The sequence below is a fragment of the Ursus arctos genome, unplaced genomic scaffold (genome assembly GCF_023065955.2).
Source record: "Ursus arctos isolate Adak ecotype North America unplaced genomic scaffold, UrsArc2.0 scaffold_12, whole genome shotgun sequence".
NCBI classification, from domain to species: Eukaryota; Metazoa; Chordata; class Mammalia; order Carnivora; family Ursidae; genus Ursus; species Ursus arctos.
The window spans coordinates 53,259,138-53,282,986 of NW_026622786.1; the positions used below are offsets into that span (position 1 = coordinate 53,259,138).

General features: G+C 40.1%; 1 protein-coding gene across 2 annotated transcripts in view; it reads right to left on the reverse strand.

Moving 5' to 3' along the window:
- Window positions 1–23,849, reverse strand: part of CACHD1 (cache domain containing 1) — a 199,429-nt gene that overhangs the window by 94,249 nt on the left and 81,331 nt on the right. For both annotated transcript variants that reach the window (XM_026497911.4, XM_044383778.3), the window contains one exon: window positions 1,631–1,779. In XM_026497911.4, coding sequence (XP_026353696.1) covers window positions 1,631–1,779 — 149 coding nt within the window. The remainder of the gene's footprint in view (window positions 1–1,630; window positions 1,780–23,849) is intronic.

Below are 23,849 nucleotides of genomic sequence, written 5' to 3' on the forward strand. Positions count from 1 at the left end.
GCCAGTAACAACTGTTACCCACCTTCCAACTGTGACAACTGAAAATATTTCCAGACATTGCCAAACATCCAAAGGGAAAGGGGGACAAGGTGAAGGGTGGAAATCACTCCCCAGTCGAGAACCACTGTTGTAAGCATAATTCTAGCTTTAAGGATTTCTCTCTTACTGTATATTAGTTCTTCTCCTTGTCTTGAAAATGACTTTTTCTTTGGTTTAAAACCCAACTGGGCCCTCATTCTCTTTTTAGATAAGAGATAAGTTGTCAAAAATATTCAATTACTGATGACCCAACTACAAAAAAGGGACATCTTCTTTGATTACGCCTGAGAAAAAATGAGAGGTTCACTATGATATGGAAGTGTGTGTGTGTGTGTGTGTGTGTGTATTAAGGTTAACATTTGTTCAGAAAATTATGAAGTATTTTTCACATTTGGTTTCACTGAATGCTCACAACACTCTGTGAAGTATTCATCATCGATTCCATTCTAGAGATGAAGACAGAGTGGCTAAGACATCAAATATCCAAGACCATCTGAGTGTTAGGGAGGATTCTATCGAGACAGGCTCAGTCTACACTGTATACATTTTCCCACTTAGTTTAGTAAACAACTAGTAGGAGCTTCTTTAGGCTGCAGGCAGAGTAAGCCAGAGAAAAAGGCTCATCTTCATATCACATAGAGAATAAAATGACTTAAGGATGCCCTGCTATTTACATAGCTCACCAAAAAGACTAGAGTAAGTAAAAAGAAATTGCTTCTGGAGGCAAAACATTTAACCACGAAAAACTATGTTTTATCTATCCGTTGCATGACTTTAAGAGCACTTAATGTGCAAAAAGGGGAGTAATACATACTAATTATAACATTTACACTCAATTTTTAAAGTACGTTCACAGCTTTTAGTCACTCTCAATAGCCCTAGAAAATTGGTCTAATAAAGATTATTATCCACCGATAGAAAATTGCACATAATTAATTAATTAAGGTCACACAGATAGTTAGAGACTAAGTAAAAATTAAGTTCTTTGTACCTCTAGGTAGGTATTCTTTCCACTACAAACAATTTCCGGCATCAAGTGACCCTACACCCCTCCAGACAGGACTATCACTAGGCTAATAAATAAAAATATCCTTAACTGTACATATACGACTTCTGTTGCAATATTATCTGAAGCCATACTTCCCATTAGTGTAGATGCTATCTTTAAAACTACCAAAGTGTGAAGAGGGAATTTTTGCTACTCTTTCCAAAGACAAAAAGCACTTCCTTAAATTAGGCAAATCGCCAGAATCAGTGAGACTGTTTTATTCATGACCCACTTGTTGACACAAGACAAAATGTTTGCAATTTTCTTAGCTTAATTCAACCTTGTACTCAGCTAATATTTGATACTTCTGAACCTGAATTCCAGCATGACGACAAAGTGAGCAGGGAGGGTCTAGGAATTTCCGGGACATACAACGTTGAGTCCCACTTCTTTAAAACTTACTTCTCTATGTAAAGACAAAGGGCTTATTTAAGGTAGAAATACTATACACTTTGCAATAAACAAAGCACAGGCATTTGACTATGAATAGAAAGCAATTCAATTCCTGGTTTCAACAACACAAAAATATTTTAAAAGTCTTACTCCATCATGGAAGGTGGGATAGTGCAGCAGTCTTGAATTGCAGTGAGAGGGGAGGTTAGGTGAGCTGTATAGGACGCCTCCACGACTTGCTTGTTCCGGTTGACCACATCTAAGTACCGGTTGAACTTCTCTCGGATTTTTTTGGCTAGCTGCGAGACAAACAGTAAGCAAAATAAATCAAAAGCCCACCACAATAACCCACCGAGTTACTTCTAAGAAGCTCATCAATTTATATCATAGGCTGCATGTATTACACATTATACTAAATACTGCACGTATTTAATGACTACTACTTGTTGTAAAACCAACAATATACACCCAAGTCTCATTCTACTGTGTAAATTTAAAGGAAAACTGCAAAATATCCAGAAGCCCCAGAAGGGATAGTCAGAAGACAATAAAACAGTACCTGCTGTCTTATAATAGCTAATGGCACATTAAGACTTCTCGTGTATGAACTCACATAGAACAATACTGATCCGTAAAACGCTAGATAAAGGAAAACAAAGTCTATTGATATTATTGTCAGCCTGACGGCATTAGAACTTACACAGCAAAAACGATGATTGTAAGAAAACAACCCACTCTTCATGGTTCTGGATTCACACAGATTTTCAAGAGAAAAATATGTGAAGAAGGGAAAGGACAGACAGTATCTTCTGCTACACAATTCCAGGAAGACTGTGCATGGTGCACAGTGAATGGTAAATCCCTGGAGTTGTACAACGTAGACATCCACATAAAACAAAATATACAGTTAAAAATACACTCATGTTTGGTCTGTTACACCTTTAAGATGGACAAATGTCTTTCTTAACTGCTGCGAACAGAACACTTCATCATAATTTACTTTCATGTGGGAATAACAAAAGCAAATTGATAAGCATACTGCTTTTTCCTCCATTATTGCTATCAAGTATCACAGCTTAATTACAGATCTCCAAGGAAAACAGTGTTGTTTTTCTTCCCCTTAAACAAAATGTTACCCAAATGAAATGACTGATAGAATTATAGCTAATTGGTTTTGCAGAGCTATTCATTATCAGCACACTAGAGGAGAACTAATCATCTCCTCTGGGTCATGCAACTCACACGATCCAACAGCTTACAGGCTGAGAACATGGAGCCAAAGCAGGATATCTTCATTTGTTATTTTCAAGACAATTCCAAAATCTGATTTTGTTCCATTGATATTTGGGAGCTTTCAGAGTTTCACTTAAATAATGGAGGCTTCTCAGCCTTCCTCAACAATGCACAAACTATAAAGTGGAGAAAAATTTCCAGACATAGCAAGAGTATCAGAGTAACATTTCACGTGATAAAGTGTTGTCCAAATTTATGTTAGCATTTTCAGAGGAAGAATTGTGTGTCCTTCAAATTAACAAATCCACCTGCCATTCTAATCTCTGAGCTAGAATTATTTTTAAAAATTTTATGTTTTTCTTACCGAGGTCTTCACAATAAAATGTATAGACATAGATTAATCTCCCATCTTAATTTAAACCACTGCTGATTTTGCCACGCTACCCACCCCCCGACATTTGGCAAAGTTTGGAGACAATTCTGGTGGTTAGAATGTGGTAAAAGTGCTACTGACATCTGGTAAGTGGAGGCCAGGGTGCTAAATAAAACGTGCTCAGTAAAGAGGCTATGTTTTTTACACACAAGTTCGCACTAATGTAATAATCCTTTTTTTCCCTAGACTCTTACAATGGATTAGTGTTGAGGATGAGAGAGAGAGTCCAGCTTAAAAACCTATATTCTCATAGTGTCCTGCATTCCCTCCCCATAACACACATTACACTTCAATGCTGTTATCTGTTTAATGTCTGGATACCCCGCTAGACCAGACGCCCTGTTAAGGGCAGGTACTACGCATGTTGTTTTTGTTCATCTCTAAATCTTCACCACCCGCCTGGCATTGCGAGCAGATAATAAATATTTAGTGAATTAATAAAGATGAAAAAAAATAAAACCCTAACCCCAGAGTCCTCAACCTTATCTTTTGGTCTAAGGATCAACAACCTCTTTAAAAACTTGGAATGCTTATTAAAAACAACAACAACAACAAGTATCTGGAAACTCCATCAAGAAGAGTAGGTTCCATCTTTTTTAGATTCCGAAATAGTAAATATCATTCATTTTCCACCTGTAATATCAAGAGTATAGCCCTTCCTTGCCCTTGGGGACAAATGTTCTGTAATAGTATAAAGGTAAGGTGTGCCTGAGGGGCGCCTGTGTGGCTCCGTCAGTTAAGCATCCGCCTTCAGCTCAAGTCATGATCTCAGGGTACTGGGATGGAGCTCTGTGTCAGGCTTCCCTGGCCCTGTCCATTCCCCTCCGCTCGTGTTCTCTCTCTCTCTTGCTCTCTCTCTCAAGTAAATAAAATCTTTAAAAAAAAAAAAAAAAAAAAGATAAGGTGTGCTTGAAAGAACTGCAATTCTAAATAATATCTTCACAAACTCACTTCCAAAATTAAAATGGAATTTCTGGTCGTTTGTCTTTCTCTCACGTATGTATAAACATACACACAAAAACATCTGATAAATACCCAGTATTACTTTTACATATCTGGAGAATTCTAACTTAAAACAAAGTCAGATCTAGTTAATCACAATATTCTAATTTGGCTCGCTGTCCATTTTTGTATGAGCTAAGAATGATTCTTAAATTTTTTTAAAAAAGATTTTATTTATTTGGGAAAGAGAGAGAGAGCACGAGCATGAGCAGGGGGTTGGGGGTGTGCAGCGGGAGAAGCTGTGATGTGGGACTCGATCCCAGGACCTCAGGATCATGACCAGAGCAGAAGGCAGATGCTTAACTGAGCCACCCAAGCGCCCCTGATTCTTACATTTTTAAATGTCTTTTTAAAAAAGGGATTTTGTGATAGCAACAACTATAGGAAATTCACATTGCAGTGCTCATAAAGTTTTAATGAGACAGTCATTTGTTTACCTAATTGTTTATGGCTGCTTTCATGCCAGTGTGATAAAGTTATTGCAACAGAGGCGATATAGCTTGCTTCGCTATAAGTAGAAGTCGGAAGCCCTAAACGTGTCCCAAAATAGAGCCATAATCCCCGTAGTTTTATAAAAATTTGCTGTAATTTTTTTAAACCCTCCCCCGTCCCTGACAAGTGGGGTCTATGTTCCCTCTCCACCGACTCCTCGAATCTGGGTAGGGTTATGATGGCTTCTACCAGTTAAGTACGGAGAAACTGACACTACATAACTTCTGAGGCTAGGTCAGAAAGGGCCATGCCACTTCCGCAGGTCTCTCGGAATGCTCTCAGCTACCACGCTGAACGACGTCCAAGACACATGGAAAAGCCACAGTTAAGTGCTTGGTTGGCAACTCCAGCTGCTCAAGCTTTCAAGTCATCTCAGCCCAAGTTCTGAATAGGAGTCAAGAAGCCTATGGATGAGTCTCCCCGATGAAGCCCCAGACATCACAGAACAGAGATAAGCCATCCTTGCTGTGCCTGACCTGAGCTCATGACCCATAGAATCCACAAGCATGAAGAAACTGCTGTTTATGCCACTGAGTTTGGGGTGTTTTCCAATGCACCAACAAATAACTGGAACACCCAAGATAGGTTAAATTCCGTCCCTAGATAAACGTACTGAAGCTAAGCTATCCAAAGCTGCTCAGATCCAGGTACTACCATCTGCATCCTCAGAATTATCAAGACTAGAACTTGTGGAACAGAAACCTGTGGCAAAGAAATTGCAGGGTTCTTCACAAAATTATATAGCTACTGTATAATGGTACTTACTACATACTACACACATGTTTAAAAATATGATAAACCACACAATCTGAGGAAAGAAACTCCCACTAATCAGCCAAGGCAGAGAGTCAGGGCACAAAGCCCCCACTCCTGGGCTGGCCATGAAATTAAGGAGCTCCCAGGAGAGGGGCGTGGGGCGGAGGGTGGGGAAGGAGAGGGGGAAAGGCACTGTCAGAAGTAGTGGGGGCAGGAGCAAGTTGGCAATGCCTGCCTAGTTAGGATGGGCCTCGAGCTGCATTTTTCATCAATGGAGGCAGTGACCTACACACAGAACCCAAACACACATGACAATTAAGAGAAGGTCTCAAATGCCAGCTCCTTCCACTTTGGATTCATGCCTCTCAGTCAGAAACTCCTGTCTTTCACGTAGTGATACCCCATCTTGCCTTATTAAAAAAAAATAATAGCCAGGACACCTGGGTGGCTCAGTCAGTGAAGTGTCTGCCTTCAGCTCAGGTCATGATCCCTGGGTCCTGGGATAGAGCCCCGCATTGGGCTCCCTGCTCAGTGGGGAGCCTGGTTCTCCCTCTGCCTGCTGCTCCCCTTGCTTGTGCTTGCTTTCTAATAAATTTAAAAAGTCTTAAAAAAAAATAATAGCCAACATTTGTTGAGTGCTAACTACGTACCGGGCACTGTTCTAAGCACTTCACAAGCATGTATCAATTTAAGCTTTCAAAGAACCCTGTAAGGTATACATCTCCATTTCTCCCCCACCCCCAGAAGCAGACACTAAAGGTTCAATAACTTGCTCAAAGTTACAAAGCCAGTAAGTAGTAGAGCTGGCACCCAAACCCGGTAGTAGTCTAACTTCAGAGCCTAAGCGTCAACCTCTATGTGACACTGTTTCTAACACACACAGACCAATAATTCCCTCCTTTTCAAACCCGTTTTAACAAATGCTGTGAAATTCTTGGCAGAGTACCATAAGCCACGCACCATCTCATTACCTTAGAATAAAGATTAGCTTCTATAAATACTTATATTTAGAATTGTACATAATTCCTATGAAAATCAAGAATTTGAGGAGGTTTAGAATTGAATTCTACCACTGATGAAAAAGGGATAGGGCCAAAGTTGAAACAACGTATTATCCAAAAACAATACCTATTATTACTGGACTACTGTGGTATAAGTTATATCAAACTCACTTAAATTGTTCCAATTATTCCAGGGTGTTTAACTTTGTTCATAACCTGGAAAGAGAACAGCATGGATATACTGCTCCTTTCCTTTAAGAAGTGACTTTCATAATTATTTTCCTTGGGATTTTCATCAATTAATTCATCTGCCATCATAGGGTAGAAAGATGCAACTGTAATTCCCATTTTACAGGTGAAGAAACTGAGGCATATAGAGCTTAAGGGTCCCTTGACTCCCATGTGAGGCTCCGGCCTCCCTTGACCCCACTGCCTGAGATGACCTCCCTGTGCCCGTCTGACAAGGACGGGGAGAGTGACTTACTAAGGAAACCTCAACTCCTGCTCCACTGCAGGGTATCTTCTCTCTCCCTCTAAAAGCAATCTCTTTCAGCATGCCAACCAAATCCAGGTTGCTTGGCGGGCATAACAGAATCCATCAGAGTAAAGATAGCCCAAAGAGAGATTAAATCCTGAATGTATGCGTTAACCTGAGGAGGACCCGCTACCAATACAGAACCTTCTGAGAGGCCAGACGGATTCTGGGTCTGCATCCTGCCATGATCCCTGCAGACAGGAGAAAACAAAGGACGCGCTTAACAAAAGCTACAGGTGGACCCACAATCCTCCTCAGTGTAATTAAAAACATTTTTCTTTCCACAGCTCAGCTTTCATCTTTTATCCTTCTTTATCCTCTCCCCTTCATCCCCTAAGGGGTTCCTGAATGCTGATGAGACGACGGGACTAAAACCATCTTGTCATCTTTTGGGTCAATTCTTTGGCTAGCCAACATCCAGCCATGGGTCAAATGATCAGTAGGTAGCATGCCGGTCCCCATGGGAACGGATTCTAATTTGTCATCATCTCCAGTGACAACGTTTCATCACAACATCAATGAATTTCTTTCTTGCTGAATTCCACCTCCCTTAATTTTCCCATAGACATTTCTGTCATTTGCATACTTCCCCAGAGCCCCCTTTTTTTTAAAGCTCTTTTTACCTTAGCTTTATACTTCTAAAGACTGGGGGTGGGGTAGGCACACGGTTAGAAAAAGGTAAAAGAAAACAAAAATGCAAACGCACAGTGCACGCTTTATTTATGTCTCTTTCCCAAAACTCCGGAAGGAGTTTTGAATGTTAGGGAAAGCTTTATTTAAAATGCTTAACAATGAAGCTGACAGGCACAGACAGGAAAGGTACCCTAGGGGACTGAAGATTCATAGCAAAATTCCTATTGAATGTAGAAGAGTTTAACATTTGACATTCAAAAACCTTTGTGCTGTGGTAAGTATTTAATAGCTGATCCCCTTTTCCTCCCATCCCAGCCTTATTACTCAGGAATTATTATCCCCCCCCCCCCCAGTTTCAGGATTCGGTTATTTAAATGTGACACAGAAATAATTTTAAGAATATGCAAGCAAACACATTTAACGTCACACTACGGCATTCCAAAGGTCAAGTAGAACACATTCTCACTGTTTCATGTTGCACACCGTAAACAGGATATATAAAATGCTGTACCCTCGCTATTAGTAACTGGTAATTCCTTTTAGTAATTATTAACAGTTGTAATAATCTAAACAGCTCACTCAATTATCAGCTAGGAATTTGGGCAAGTTGACTTCCCTTAGTCTCAGTTTCCTCATGAGTAAAATGGGAAGACACCCCCCTTTTCAAGGGCTTATTGTAATGTTCAAATAGTGAACATATAAAGACCAAGATAAGTACAAGGAATTATTCTTATTGTTGTAGCCCAGTCTCCACACCAGGAAATATGCATGATGGTGACAGGGAGTAATGTGGGGTCTAGGTTTTCCACTGACCAAGCTCTATATAAAGGGAGAGGGGCTACCTGAACACCGACCATTTTCCTCATGCTTAATCCTCCATTGGAAACCTGGCCCAGGGTCGGCAGGGAGTTTTTATTTCCCCCTGTTAGATTAAGAGCAAATGGCCCAAAGGGCTTAAGCTTTGGAGTCAAATAAATTTGAGTTAAATCCAGCTCTGTCATTTACCAAAGGGAACTAGGCAAATTATTTCTCTAAGCCTCAACTTAATTACCCCTACACTGGGAATAATAGCAGGTGTTTCATGATGTTGAGAACTAAAAGGGATAAGGTTTGTGAAGTATTCGGCAGACTAACACATACTGTAGGTAAGTGCCAAATAAATGGTGCTGATTGTTGTTTTACTGCTGCTGTTATTACTGCAGTGGTTACTGTTTGGGGGACTTTACGTATTGACACAGGCACTCTGAATGCAGAATCCTGAACATATTCTCGGCGATCAGAGGGGAGTCAGGCTGGAGGTGTTAACACTGGGCTAGGACCCTGGGAGGGCTGTCAGTGCCTTTGAAAGCACCATGTCCTGTAGGTTATATAGTTACAGTCTGAGATAACGCGGGATTTGTCTAGCATGTTCTCTTTCTAAATTTCAGAATCTAATGAGGACTTTACTCCTGTCTTTTGCCCCTTTCAAAGCATTTCACAGGACTCATCTTAACGTGTGCCTTCCAACAAGCCTGGGAGCTGGGCAGGGCAGGTACTTCTTGTCCCGTTGCAACAGTCAAGGAATCTAGGCTCAGCGGTGTGCCCACACTCACGCAGAGTGTAGGAAGTGGAGACCGTTTCTTCTAATCCCTAGCTCCATTTTCTCTGTGTGCTACAAACTCCCGAAATTGAAGGAAAAAAAATCAACTCTCCCAGATCCAACTACGTTCTACTCATTTTTTCTTTCAGTCCCAGCTCCATTTTTGCCTCTTTGAATCCTCCTCAGACTATTTTACAAAATGGCCTTGATCTTGTCATCTGGACCCCTCCTATCCTGCTTCATATCGTTCATTTTTCCTATTTAAGGATCCCATTTTCCCCAACAGATCAGTAGCATAAAAATTAGCATTTATGGACGGCTGGTCATGCGCGGGGCACTTTGAAAGTGCAACTGTACTTCGGGCCTTTTAACTCTCCCAACAGCTCTCAGTAATTGCCATATGCTATTTTTTTTTAAAAGATTTTATTTTTATTTTATTCGACAGAGATCGAGACAGCCAGCGAGAGAGGGAACACAAGCAGGGGGAGTGGGAGAGGAAGAAGCAGGCTCCTAGTGGAGGAGCCTGATGTGGGGCTCGATCCCATAACGCCGGGATCACGCCCTGAGCCGAAGGCAGACGCTTAACCGCTGTGCCACCCAGGCGCCCCGCCATATGCTATTTTTAATAGATGGTTCTGATATGCCCAAGGTCACACAGCTAATAAATAATTAGATCAAACCCATGTTCTTGAACTCTATACTATGTATTTTTATTTAACATAGCACCTAGCATCTAGAAAAGACTTAAAAGAGGTCAACACTGTATTCATTTGCCCTCACACACCATGATTTGCAATATTGGAGGAAAATTCTAGGAAAGGGCAGATAAGCCAAACTCTGGGCCTGTCTAGTTCCCTGTCTTGACCTGCCTCCTTGGTAGTATTAGCTACTCCGGAAGAAGTCTTAGCCAGAAACAGAACACAAGCTCAGAGAAGGTAACCTGATGGCCCATGGCCATGGTTGTGAGGCAGATGCTCATTGACCACTAGAGTTTGGGCTTTGTGTAATCCCGCAGAGCATGCCGCCTGGGCATGGCAGCAGGCGAGGACACAACACAAGACAGATGAAGACGTACAGATGGAACAGGGCCAGTCTGACTTTCCAATGGCCCAGAGGCTTTGGGGTTGTCTGACGGATGTGTGGGAATAGCACATCCAGGGGAGAAGCGGGGCAGCCGCTGACAGACAAACTGCAGGTGGACGGGGAAGATTTATGCGCAAGGCTGTCTGGGCTCCAGGGTCACATACCCTGATCCTGTGAGAGGTGGGGCCCCTGTGGCCGAGCTGGGGAGGAGTGCAATGGAAAAAACAGAAGGCAAGTGCTGACATGCCAGAGAACCAGAGGAGGCTGAGCTCTGGGAAACGGTGGAGAATGGCAGCTTCTCTCGAAGCAAAATGCAGGCTTGCTTTTAAGGTCAGAATGGGGTTTGCTTTGGGCAGCAGTTTGTGTTAGGTATTTCAGAAGAGGCATGGAAATACACACCCAAGCCTCCTGAAAGCCAAGGTTATCAACTCAAGGGCTCAATAGGCTCTTGCCCTGTTTTTCACCCCACTCTCCCCTTAACAACCAGATCATAACAAAAGAAACAAGGGGAAGGGCAGGCTTCAACCCACTTCTTCTCACTTCATTCTGTAATAGGAGCCCATGAGCGGAGGTTCCCCTTAAACCAAAATAAGCAAGTCCTCAGGCCTTCAAAGTTTACAGCCTGTTCCTTCAGGAGGAACAAGAAGTTCAGCTTAGTCTTGACCCTAGAAAGAATCAAGAGGCTGAGAAATGGGGATTGGGGGGAGTAGCAGGAGCTACAGCAGAGACTAACTGCTATCATTTAATTCACAACTTCTGAGATAAGTTTGCATGGGAAATTAATCAGGGAGGAAAAGGGGAGAAATATATTGGGTTTGTGAATTTAGGAATTTTCTGGTGACTTATGAAGGACACACAATCAGAGAAGGAAAGAAAACTCAGGCCCTTTACTCTTAGTTAGTAAAGCCCATATTTAGAGTACAAATATCTGTGCACAACTTATCAACACCAGGTGTAACTTTAGAAGCATTCCAAGTAACGGGAGGCCACGGCCACTAGAGAAACTGGGGATCAGCTGGGAGGGCTCTGAGCCCCTGAAAGTTTCCTATGCAAACAGTATCTCATCTCCAACCAACCCTGCAACCTGGGCCAGAGCCTGGCACACTGTGGGGACTCAGGAAGTCTCTCCTGTATAAATGAAAGTCAAAACCTGGGCTAACTTCCAGTTGCAGGCCAACTGACCAGTGTTTTAGGGTTTCTTCACAGGCCCTTTGAGAGCAGATCGATCAAACACTTGCTGGCAAATGTCAATTAGCTCAGCAATGAAGCGGAAAGAGGACGCTGGCAGCGAAACAAAAATCTTCTACTACTAAACACTTCCTTACCCTTGACCTGGCAAGAACTTAATAAATCCATTTCTTGGGAAGACAATCTTGAGACACCATGGGGGGGGGGGGGGAGGGCGGAAGAGATGTTTCCATTTCCCCCTTTTGAATATTAACTTATCTTTCCAATGGAACATGCCATTTTATGACTTTATTAATACACAGTTCTAATGACAGTAGAGCTCAATACAGTAAGTAGGAGCTCTCTCCTAGTCCTCCATTAGAAGACGATAAGTCAGTGCAAGACACAGCCCAATGCACAGCGTATTTCATATTTGGACTAACAAACTCCCACAACACAACATAGATTCCCTTTAAAACTGAAGGGGAAAACACAGTACAAGAGAAAGCATTTTTTTTTTTTTTTGGAAAGATCTTATTTATTTATGAGAGAGAGAGAGAGAGAGAAGCAGATTCCCTGCTGAGCAGGAAGCCTGATATGGGACTTCATCCCAGGACCTGGAGATCATGACCTGAGCCGAAGGCTGACGCTTAACTAACTGAGCCACCCAGGCACCCCAAGAGAAAGCATCTTAATAAATACTCGATTTCTTCAGCTGTTGAAGATTGGCCTTGACTATCCATCATCATCCAAGTCTTGAGTATGGTGTGACAACCTCAGGAAGGAAAGCACTCTCTCCTGGTCCTACCTTCCAACAATGAAGCCAGCTTGTAATATACTTATCTCGATAGAGAAGAGGTACTTCTTAGCTTCAGTTTCAAGATACTGGAGTAGTGGCAAAGCAGCCTCTGAGATCTAGGGGTCTTTACAATGTAGGTATAGAGCTCTAAGTACTAATACAGAGGTATGAGTTTATTGTTGTTGTTGTTATTGTTGTTTTAATTAGGAAACAACCACAACGCCCACATAGACCCATTTAGATGAGGTGCAAATCCTGGATGTTAGGGGGAAATGCTATTAAGACTTGCTAGAAACAACAAAAAAGTAATGTTTCCCACGTGGGTTCCAAACCAGAGGAATGAGGATATTTGCCTCAACCACAACACTTTTATTATATCCTTCTCTGAACTATTCTGTCTGTTCCCTTGCCAAGCTGCATCTGATCTCATTCTCCAACTCACAGTTGGATTTGGGAAGGTCTTCTCATCCCCTATCTGATGACAGGGAGGATTGCAAACAGAAGACCTGGGGCATGCCTGCTCTCCATCGGCTGTGTGTTTGCATAGGATTCACTGCTAACACCTTCCTCCAGAGGGAGGGTGCCTGACATGGGGATCAGAGGATGTGACAGTGACACTTCTCCATGGGTTTGAAGAACCTGCATGCACTTTGCAGCTATAAAAGGACTAAAGACTGCTTAAGTACCAACCAATGAAAATACCCATCAACAACTAGTCTTCTAATATTAAAAGAAAGTTGTAGCTCCTCCTATGAGTCCATTTTTATCAATGTGTTACTTCATGGGTCCAGATTTGCAAAGGGTTTGGCTAATTCAGAAGCTCTTGATATTAGCAGCAATTAATTCCTTCACATCATTACCACACGTATTTCCTATTGCACCAAGGAATGTATTAGGGAAGAGGTGGTCCTTGCTCTTAAGTCTCACCAGCTTTTCAAATGCACGCTGAGTTTCCACGCATGCATTCTGACAGTGCAGATGATCGGAGGTATCTTTCTGTAGGAGTAGCAGTTTTGGGTGGATTTGGAGAAATCTTGGCTACTACCTTCTCCCCAGCATTTCTGAGTACTATCCGACCTAAGATACTGGAAACGTGTGTATAATGGACTTGTTTCCATTTTTAGTGGAATGTTCATTTCTCGAATTCTTCCTGGCTTATAGAATGAAGACGTACACTCAGTCCATTCCCTTCTAGTTAAATGCAGTTTGAGTAGGAAGCCCAGGCTCATACTTTTCAAGATTCTGCTTTACTGAAAGAAGGTATCTGCACACATATGGATTGCAGGGTTATGTGAAAAGCTGGAGCAGGGAGAGGCGCAGGTCACGGAGGTGTGGGGGGCGGGCGTGGGGGCCTCACATTTCTTTTCTCCATCCTGCCCCAAAGGCCTCACCCTCCCACTCCTGGCTGGGAACTATTCTCCAGCTAGTCTCCAGCAGTGCCTGCCGGCAACACTTCTCCCTGTCTTTGCTGATGGCGACACAGTACCCGGCCCCCTTCATTTGCTCCATCTCAAACACAGTGAACACAATGTGTGGGAATTAAGGGACTGGGGAAAAGGACTACTCTGGGTTTTTGCCAAAACAGCGACAAAAAAACCTAGAACTAGAATTTATAGGCGTTAAATATTAGTGTGTGGTGGAAGTGGGAGGTAAAGATATCCATTTTCTACCATTGGGGTAGGAGTACATATACAAATGTAAACATAAACACTGGGTTATAAATACTGTAAATGTGTGTAGAGAATACATATCTGTAAATAACAGATACTGCATCTTTGTGTTCGAAGAAAGCATATTATATGAAATGCGTGAGTACTCAGGAGAGGGGTGTGTGTGTGTGTGTGTGTGTGTGTGTGTGTGAGACCAGGATTATCTCCACTTACCTCAACACGAGACACATACATTGGCTAACGTACAAGACACATATGCCTGCAGTCAGCCAGTCTACATTTGGTATAGGAATTAAACCTTTCATGCATGCACACAACCATATTTTAACTTTCAAATATAAGCAAGCATATGGCACATATGCTGCATATATATTTTCCTTAAAATATAAACAAGATAAATAGTTCAAATTCCAAATTGCTATTCATTAAATAGTGAGACAGAAAGCCACCTGGCTACTTTCACTCTCCTGGGCCATCTCCACACCCCCATCCCTCAAGAAGCTGGCTGAGCAGTTCCTGATTATTAATCAGTAATAATGACAGTATAGTAATCAGTATTCCTGATCACTGTGAGAGCTTCATACTGGGAGAGAACCCAGGAGTTCTGAGAGGTAGCAAAGGGTTTGCTACATTCTCCAGGGAAACTATACCAACAAAAGCTTTACCAACCATAGTTCCACACTAGGAATGCAAAAGAGTTAACCAAGTTCTACTCATGTGTAACAGGGCGCTCACTCTGTTAGACTTTAATCCTGAGTACTAACCCAACAGCTGCAGTTTTTCACTTACTCCATTAGCTACAAGTTCTTATTTAGGGGGTACTCATTTACAAAAAACACCAACAACAAAACAAAAAAATCCAAAGCCCAAAAGAAATTCCATAATGGCACACACTTATAACCAACCGTCTTAGGGTTATGTTCGTAACAGAATAATGATGAATTGTGAAAGAGAAAAAAAGAGTCAAAGGTTTCATTTACTTTTATATCTTGTTTATGTTCCTGCAGGATGATCCATTAGTAACATAATGCTCTTCCTCATAATGCTCAAGTTACATCCTTGTGATTTATTAGAGTTAAAAGGCTTGTCACTAACAGTCCAGAAGGCACCCCGTTCTGTGTTTTACCCGTGTCAACTGAGCATTTAAACTCAATCTTTTCCTCGTTTAGCAGCTAAGTATTTATCATAGTACTTAAAATGTTTAGACATACTCCTTTCTTACTTTGGTGATGTGTAATACTCTCAGGAAAGAATAAACCGCCTTCCTTTTAAAAAATTGAAGACCTATAGAAAACCGGCAGTGGAAAAAGTATAAAAGGCAATATCAGACCCCACTGAATAAAATCTTGGTCATATCACCAATTCAAGAATGACTTTGGGGAATTACTTAATAGCTGAGTCTCAATTTCCTCAAATCTAAAACGGGAAGAGGAACGGTATTTGTATCACAGGTTTGTGGTAAAAATTCAACGAGGTAATTCACATTAAGCAGCATTTGTTCAAAGAAAACAAACATCATGTCAAGTAAATAATCTTTCCCCAAACGTAACACCGTCTAGGTACATACCAGTTCTTGCACCCATCCCCCAGTTATTAGAATTCTAGGAAAAATACATAATCTGAACTGAAAGTACTGCCATACTAGATGGGATCGATAATCTACTCAGACCACTGTTCGGTCTCATAAATACAGTCAGTCAGTATTTTCCAAAGAGGGCATTTCTGTCCTCTAGGGCATCACCTGCAAGAGATTAGCGAGATATACCAAATATATGAACACATGTCTCCTGGGACTTAACTATGTCCTTGGGATAAGCTCTTTGTTTCTCTTCCTACAATGCCAAGTATATAGTAAGTCCTCAACAAATGTTTGCTGAATTCATCAACTGCCTACTACTTATGAGAGGTATGCTCAGAATCTCCCCTCCAAGAGATCATACTCTAGTTTACCCATTCATTCCCAGTATCTATAAAGCACTACAGCATTATTCTGACATGGTTTCTGCACTTAGGAGTTTATTTTTAGAGGACCTACAAATACCGCAAGTTTTCTCTCTGCTTTAAGAACATTTAATATATTCTTATCTCTCCCAAAGTTTAAGGAGTATCTCCTAATCACAATATTTTTGCATTTCTTTTAAAACAAATTCAAACTCAACCTTGCATGATTATTTTTGAAAAGCAGAATGATGTAGCATCACCATTTGTAGAGCTTTTGTAAAGTGACAGACCACTTTAAAAAATAAAACTTCATGCTGAACTCTAATGTATCAAACAAGTAAGGTGAATTGTTAGAGGAAGAAAGGGAGAGAAAAAAGCTAGAACTTCGTCCTTACATCCTACAACAGCCTCTGCTGTACCTCCCTCACACCTTAGTAAACAAAAGTTTGAAAATAGGCCGTGGAGGGATTGTATCTAAATTTACTTTAATTCATAATCAAGTTCTCTAACCTCTTAGGTGACCCTGGACAAGATATTTACCTGTGCATAATTTTCCTTGTCATCAAACCTTATAGAGCTGGTTTGGAGGATTATGAATTCATGTAGCAAATATTTACTGAGTACCTACCATATACTACATGTAGATACCTCTTCAAGGTACCGAGGGCACATCAAGGAATGAATTAGCTCTGCCCTCATAGAGCTCAGGTTCTATTAGGAAATATATCCTTCAACAAAAAAGAAATACATTCAACAAACAAGTATGTATGTGTGTGTGTGTGTGTGTGTGTGTGTTTATATATATATATATATATATATATATATATATATATATATATATATACACATGTATATGTATGTATATATATAATCTCCTAGGTGATAAATTATAAGGAGACAAATAAAACAGAGATGGGGGTAAGAAGTAAAGAGGGGTGCAATTAATAAAATTTATAAAAGAGTGGCCCACGAGGGCCTCACTGAGAAGGAACACTGAGCAAAGTCTGAAGGTTGTAAGGGGGGAAAACCATGTGGCTATATAAGATTTAATGACAGTACTTAACAATATATTTTCAATAAATGATGCTAATTATTATCATAACCAATACAATATAAAGAAAACACAAAACTAGGAAAATTCTGTTTTTGCCACTTTCCCACTTATAATGACCCCTCTGATACAGTTTTCTCATGTGGAAAATGGGATAAGGCTACCTGCACTTTTTATGATGTCATTAAGAAGATAAAATGAAAAAATATACATGGATGTACTAAAAAATAAAGAGCCACATAAATATTACAACTATCACATTCTCACACTTTTTCCTAAAATGAGAGACCACCATCCCATCTTATGGAACAAGGAATAAGGAGGCCAGGAAGAGAGGGTATCTAAGATAAAAATGAACTTCTCTTTTGCAAAGTCAGACTAAGAACAGTAGAGCTGAAACATACCTAGATTAATTTCCAATCAAGGAAACCTAAACAACCAGCTCAATTTGCCAGGACTCTGGTTTGAGAGAACAATCATCTGTTTGCTCTGAGCCTTGGCTGATTCATTATAAATTCTCCATCTGGGTGGCTTCACTAGCTTTCAACCTTTCTTTTACCTTCCTACAAATTCAGTGCCTTTTGTTCACTCATTCAACAAAAATTTCATGAACACTTAGACAATAAACACAGAGCCAAGTGTAGATTTCGGTAAGTGGGTGAACTAAACCAGGGCTCAGCCTAAATAAATCCCCCCGGGACAGGTGGGGGAAAGGTTAGAGGCAAAGAATGGAATCCATGTACACCACCTCCAGGATTCCTCTACTCTGGGCAAGTCTGAGCCTTGAACATACTTAACTAGGTAATTATAAACAAAATGAGAGCCTTCAGGCTACTACCACACTAGGTTATGCTTGGCAGGGCAACCCAAAATAAATCCAGATTCTGGAAATATGAATATTGAGGTGCAGAGTATCTCTAGACACTTTTTTCAACAAATACTCGCTAAATGCCTACCTAGTACAGGGCACAGGGAGCCAGAGTTCAAAGACATGACTCCCAAGTGCTCAGCGCTTCTACGCCTCCTCTCATCTACCACTGTCCCTTTCTCCCTGTGGTTCAGTGCATAGGTTCAACAACATAACCAGGTTTGCTACAGTGAAGAGTTTCTGGTAACTCCCAAAGAGTAAAGTTTCCTAACCTTTCTGGCCTTATACCCATGGTCTCAGAGGTCCCAACTCTAAAATTCTGAAACGCCACACTACTTCCAACTGATTATTTACTTTTTGGCATATAACGTATCATTTCTCTAAGACTGACTACCTCTATTCATAATCTCTTTGAAGAAAGAACTATTCTGTGTTTGTTCTGCTACAGAGTATTTTTCTTCTTCTACAAATAAAGGGATATAATTTCGTGCATGGTCTAGATATGGCTTTTTACACGGATTCTAATCCATTGCTTTGACCTGGTCCAAATTCCTCATGACTGGGGACTTGAATTTATACTTAGGTACAGGAACAATTTGGAATATTAGCACCTGCTAAGTATTAAGTTCTAATAAAACCAGTATGTTCCTTTACTGTACTCCAATGAATGGTATTTGGCGAAATAAAACATCAAATTTTAAATCTTGTAGGTAGAATTGTCAGGATCAAATAACAATTCACAAAAATAATTAAGAAAAACTACAGACTTGGGGCGCCTGGGTGGCACAGCGGTTAAGCGTCTGCCTTCGGCTCAGGGCGTGATCCCGATGTTGTGGGATCGAGCCCCACATCAGGCTCCTCCGTTATGAGCCTGCTTCTTTCTCTCCCACTCCCCCTGCTTGTGTTCCCTCTCTCCCTGGCTGTCTCTATCTCTGTCAAATAAATAAATAAAATCTTTAAAAAAAAAAAAAAAGAAAAAAGAAAAACTACAGACTTCAACCAGAATGTATTTTAAATGCTAGAGTGTTTTGAAACACAAGGAACAGACTAGCAGTTTGCATCCAATCAACCTAATTGCCTAAAACAATCAACTCTCCTCACAGAAATATAATAGAATCCAAAGTTTTTCAGTCTCCAAAGTACAATCCAAATTTTTTGACAGAAGAAGAAAAACCAAAGTGTGACCAATTTTCACGAGTAAAGAATCAACAAAAATCAAGTTCAAATATTTGCAGATGTTAGAACCAGCAGCAGGGTTCTAAAGCAGCTATCATAACTATGCTCAAGGATACAAAGAAAAACATACTTGTGATGATTGAAAAGAAAATCCTGGAAAAATACTCTATCAGAAAGAAACAAATGGAAATCCTGGAGTTTAAAACCATGATACTGAAGTTTAAAAAAAATCCATCTGTGGAGTTCAACAGCACGTTGAGACGTTAGGAGTAAGCTTAAAGGTTGATCAATAAAAATGATCTTATCTGAAAGTCAGACGGGAAAATAATTTTTAAAAGGAGGCAGCATTATCTCAGAAACTTGTAAAATATCAAAAGATCTAGCATTTTTGTAATCAAAGTCCCAGCAGGAGAAAAGAGAACGAGGCAGAAAAAATATTTGAGGAAGTAATGATCAAAAAGTCCCCAAATTTGGTAAGACCATATATTTATAGATTCAGAAAGCTCAACACACACCAGGGAGGTTAAATAAATATAAAGACTGGTATGTCTAGATAGTTATAGTCAAATTGCTGAAAACCAAAGATAGAAGGAAAAATTGTGAAAGCATCCAGGGGGTGTGGGTGCGGCAATGATATCATAGACAGTGACAACTTTTACAGAGTTCTCATCAGAAGTGAAGTCCAGTACACAGTGGAACATCATTTATGCATTAAAAGATTTTAAAAAGTAGTCTAGAATTCATTCTCAAGCAAAAATATCTTTTTGTCATAATTGTCAGATAAAAATGCCTCAACTATATTCTGTCTACAAAAGATACACTGTTACCAATGGAGACACTACAAGTAAATGCTTATGAAAAGACACTGTGCAAATAGTACGCATTGAAAGGCTGGAGTGGCTATATTAATAATCAGGTTAAACAAACTTCAAGGAAAGACCACTGTAACTAGACATAAACAACATTTTATAATGTAAAAAACAACTCATCAGGAAGACCAAACAATTTTTTTTTTTTAATTTATTTATTTGACAGAGATAGAGACAGCCAGCGAGAGAGGGAACACAAGCAGGGGGAGTGGGAGAGGAAGAAGCAGGCTCATAGCAGAGGAGCCTGATGTGGGGCTCGATCCCATAACGCCGGGATCACGCCCTGAGCCGAAGGCAGACGCTTAACCGCTGTGCCACCCAGGCGCCCCAGGAAGACCAAACAATTTTAAATGCATACATGCCCAATAATGAAGCCTCAATGGGCATAATTAAAGTAAAAAAATATACAACTCCACCAATACAGATATTAACAACCCTCTTAGCAACGACAGAATTAGACAAAATGATAATCAGCCCCAAAATAAATGATCTGAATTATCAATCTGCTTAATCTAATGGGTATGTAAAGAGCCTAACAGTCAGCAACTGCAGAATACACATTCTTTTCAAGTTTACATGGTATAGTCACCAAAATAAGTCATATGCTGGGCCACAAAACCCAAGTTTCAATAAATTAAGAGGGACTGAAATCATAGAAAATGTTCTCTGACCACAGTGAAATTAAATGAAGAATTAGTAACAATAGCTAAGAAAACCCCAAATGTTTTGGAAGTTGGACAACACACTATAAAGTAACCCCTGGGTCAAAAAAGAAATTAGAAAATATTTTAAAATTGAACTTTAAGAAAACCATGATCTCCAACCGTGTGGGATGACAAAAGCATGCTTAGAGAACAGTTTATAGTGTTAAATGCCACCATTTGAAAAACAGAAAGGTGTAAAAAATCAATGACCTAAAATTCCAATTTAAGAAGACCAAAACTAACCTAAACACAAGGAAAAAAATAATAAAGAGCTTAAATCTGTGAAATAAAGAGTGGAGAAAATTAATGAGGCCAAGTTTTAAAAACCTGGTCATCACCAATTTACTATGCCATTTGTTCTCTCTCATTCTCTATCAGTCCAATTTATCCATTTAACGGATTTTTTTTTTCAAAGAACCAACATTTTTTTTTTCTTACTGATTTTTCTTTATGTTCTTCTTTTAGCCTACAGGTATTAAAAGGATAAAATACTATAAACACTTTCATGACAACAAATTTGACAACTTAGATAAAAAAGACAAATTTCTTGAAAAAAATCCACTTACTAAAATGGATACAAGACAGAAAATCTGAGGAGAAAAAAAACTAAACCTCCCCCCCTTAGCCCCACCCACAAAACCCAAAAACCTATAGCTATTAAAGAAACTGATGATCAAAAACCTGCCCCCAGGGGCGCCTGGGTGGCACAGCGGTTAAGTGTCTGCCTTCGGCTCAGGGAGTGATCCCGGCGTTGTGGGATCGAGCCCCACATCAGGCTCCTTTGCTGGGAGCCTGCTTCTTCCTCTCCCACTCCCCCTGCTTGTGTTCCCTCTCTCGCTGGCTGTCTCTATCTCTGTCGAATAAATAAATAAAATCTTAAAAAAAAAAAAAAAAAAAAACCTGCCCCCAAAGAGTGCTCCAAGTTCAGATGGCATTCTGGGTGTATTCTACCAAACGTCAAAGGAAGGAATACTACCAATGTTATATACTCTTTTTGAAAGTAAAAGACAAGGAAATGCTTCCAAACTAGTTTTATAAAGCAAATACCCTAAAACCACGAAGCGACAAGTGATAAGGGGGAAAAAAATAAAGGAAAAGTAGAACAAGGTAAAGGAAAATCAGGAGTTTGGCAGGCAGGGTCGGCTGCATTTTAAAATATGGTGGTCACCTCTTTCAGCAAGTGACTTCTGAGGACAGACTTGGAGCAGGTGAAGGCCGTTGGGGATGTTTGTCTGAACAGCACCAGTGCAAAGCCCTCAAAGGCAGGAATATGCCAAGAAACAGCAAGGAGGCAAAGTGGGGTCCAAGACAGGTAATTTTATCAACGGAATGGAAAGGATCAACTCCTTCATACTGATGCTAATCAAATACAATGAGGACCTGGATTTAGCAAAGTGGGCATCACTGATGACCTTGAAGAGAGCAGTTTTGTGGGACTTGTAGGGCTGGAGAAAGTTTCAGAGAGAATGGAAGAACTGGATCTAGGGAGTGTAGACACCTTGGGATGGTTTGTACTTCAAAGGGAAAGAAAAAAATGGGGCAGCACATGGAGACAGAAGCAGGGTCAAGGGTTTGTTTGTGCTTAAGACAGGAGAAGAGCATGTGTACCTGCTGAAGAATCGGATCCTGAAGAGAGAAAAATGGACTAAGAAAGGAGTATTTGGCCCAAGGTCAGGTACACTGCACACATAGGTATTGCTCTTACCACAACTGCCCATTCCAAAAGAATTCTGAAGTCTTCTAAAATCAGCCACTGCCATCAATAGTTTATGAAATAGTGCATGATGAAAATAGGTTTGCTATCTCATTGAATAAATGATTAACCTAAATAATTACCAGAGCATTTGTGAAAAAGTTAGACCAAACACTTGAAACATGTCCAAGGTGCCTCTGGTTTCTTTAGTGATCCAATTAAGTGCTCCAAGAGGCTCTTTCTCCTTTTGTTTCTTCTTCATTGCTTTGTGTTTATGGACCATGTTTGGCTCTCTTTGGGGCACTTGATCAAAAATTTATTTTTCTTGATTCAGGTTCAATTTCATATAATGGCTTTATGTGCTCATACAACTTCATTTCTCAAAGTTTTAAAAAGCGGAGTCTATGGGAAATGCTCCACGTAAGAATGTGTGCATGGGATTTTTATTTTCCTGAGGCTGTTGCCATAGATTTTTGGCAGTGAAACTACAGATACTGAACTAATTAAAGATTTAAAACACATTGTTAGGCATTTAGAGCCATACTCTGAAGGTTTATTTAAAAGAAATAATTAGAGAAAGCAAAGTCTATACCATAGAGAGTTTTGTGGTAAGAGTCAAGAATCACAAAATGTTTTTTATTAGTTTTAAATACTTTGCTCCCCCTAACCAGAAGATATTAACAACACATTAGATTCACTGCCAACTTAGATAGTATGCACAAGTCAGATCCAACTCTCAATAAGATTTGATTAGTAAGCTGGGAGGATAAGAACCCATGAGGCTCTAGTTTTCATTACCCCAAGGGAGGAATGAAGGCTAGAAAACTCAAGTCAGGATTCCATATCCTACAAAATACACCAAAACATGAAGTGGTCCACTAAAGGCTGTGAGCTAAAATGGAGTATAGAAGTCAATAATCTATGTTGAATAACTAGTCTGTTTTGACTTACCAAACAAATCTGATAAGCAGTTATGATTGTTCTTATAATAATGATGACATGATAATTATCTCCACATACTGGATGCAAGAGGCATGAGATCTATTTGTTCAGGGTTCTTCCAGAGGGCAGACTGGAGAGATTTGAGGAAGGTTAAAAGTACATTCTGGGTCAACATAAGAGAACCTTTTGACAATCAGAGGGGAACTGCGTGATAGAACTGCGTGATAATTCTTCATTTGAATTACTCAGGGACAGAAAAAGAAGATTAGCAGAGGCTACTGTTTTGAACTGAAAATACAAATTTCAAAAATGAATTCTTACATATATATACACATATATAAAACTTTGTGTCAAACTCATTTTGAAAACTAACTCTCTAACATAGCAGTCATGAGACTACATACGGGTAACTTATTTTATCTCCAGGAGCTTCAGTGTGCTCATCTGTATCAAGGATATCTTTCCTTCAAGGTTATTTGGAGAAAAAAGAAAATCAACGTGATAAGCACCAGTGTCCCATACGTGCTCAATCAGTTGCTGTAACTTTAAAAAAATTTTAAGGGCTTCCAAACTTGTGCACAGCTTGATAAATAAAGCAATGACATCAGTCCAGGAAAACAAAACAAGTTTCACATTTGAAAACAGCTGAAGGAAGAACTTGTATCTGTTACTTCAAGGAAAGCAACAAAGCTGATATCCCTGGGTCAGTTTCTTTAAAATGTTATCAAGTGGCCTTTGGTCT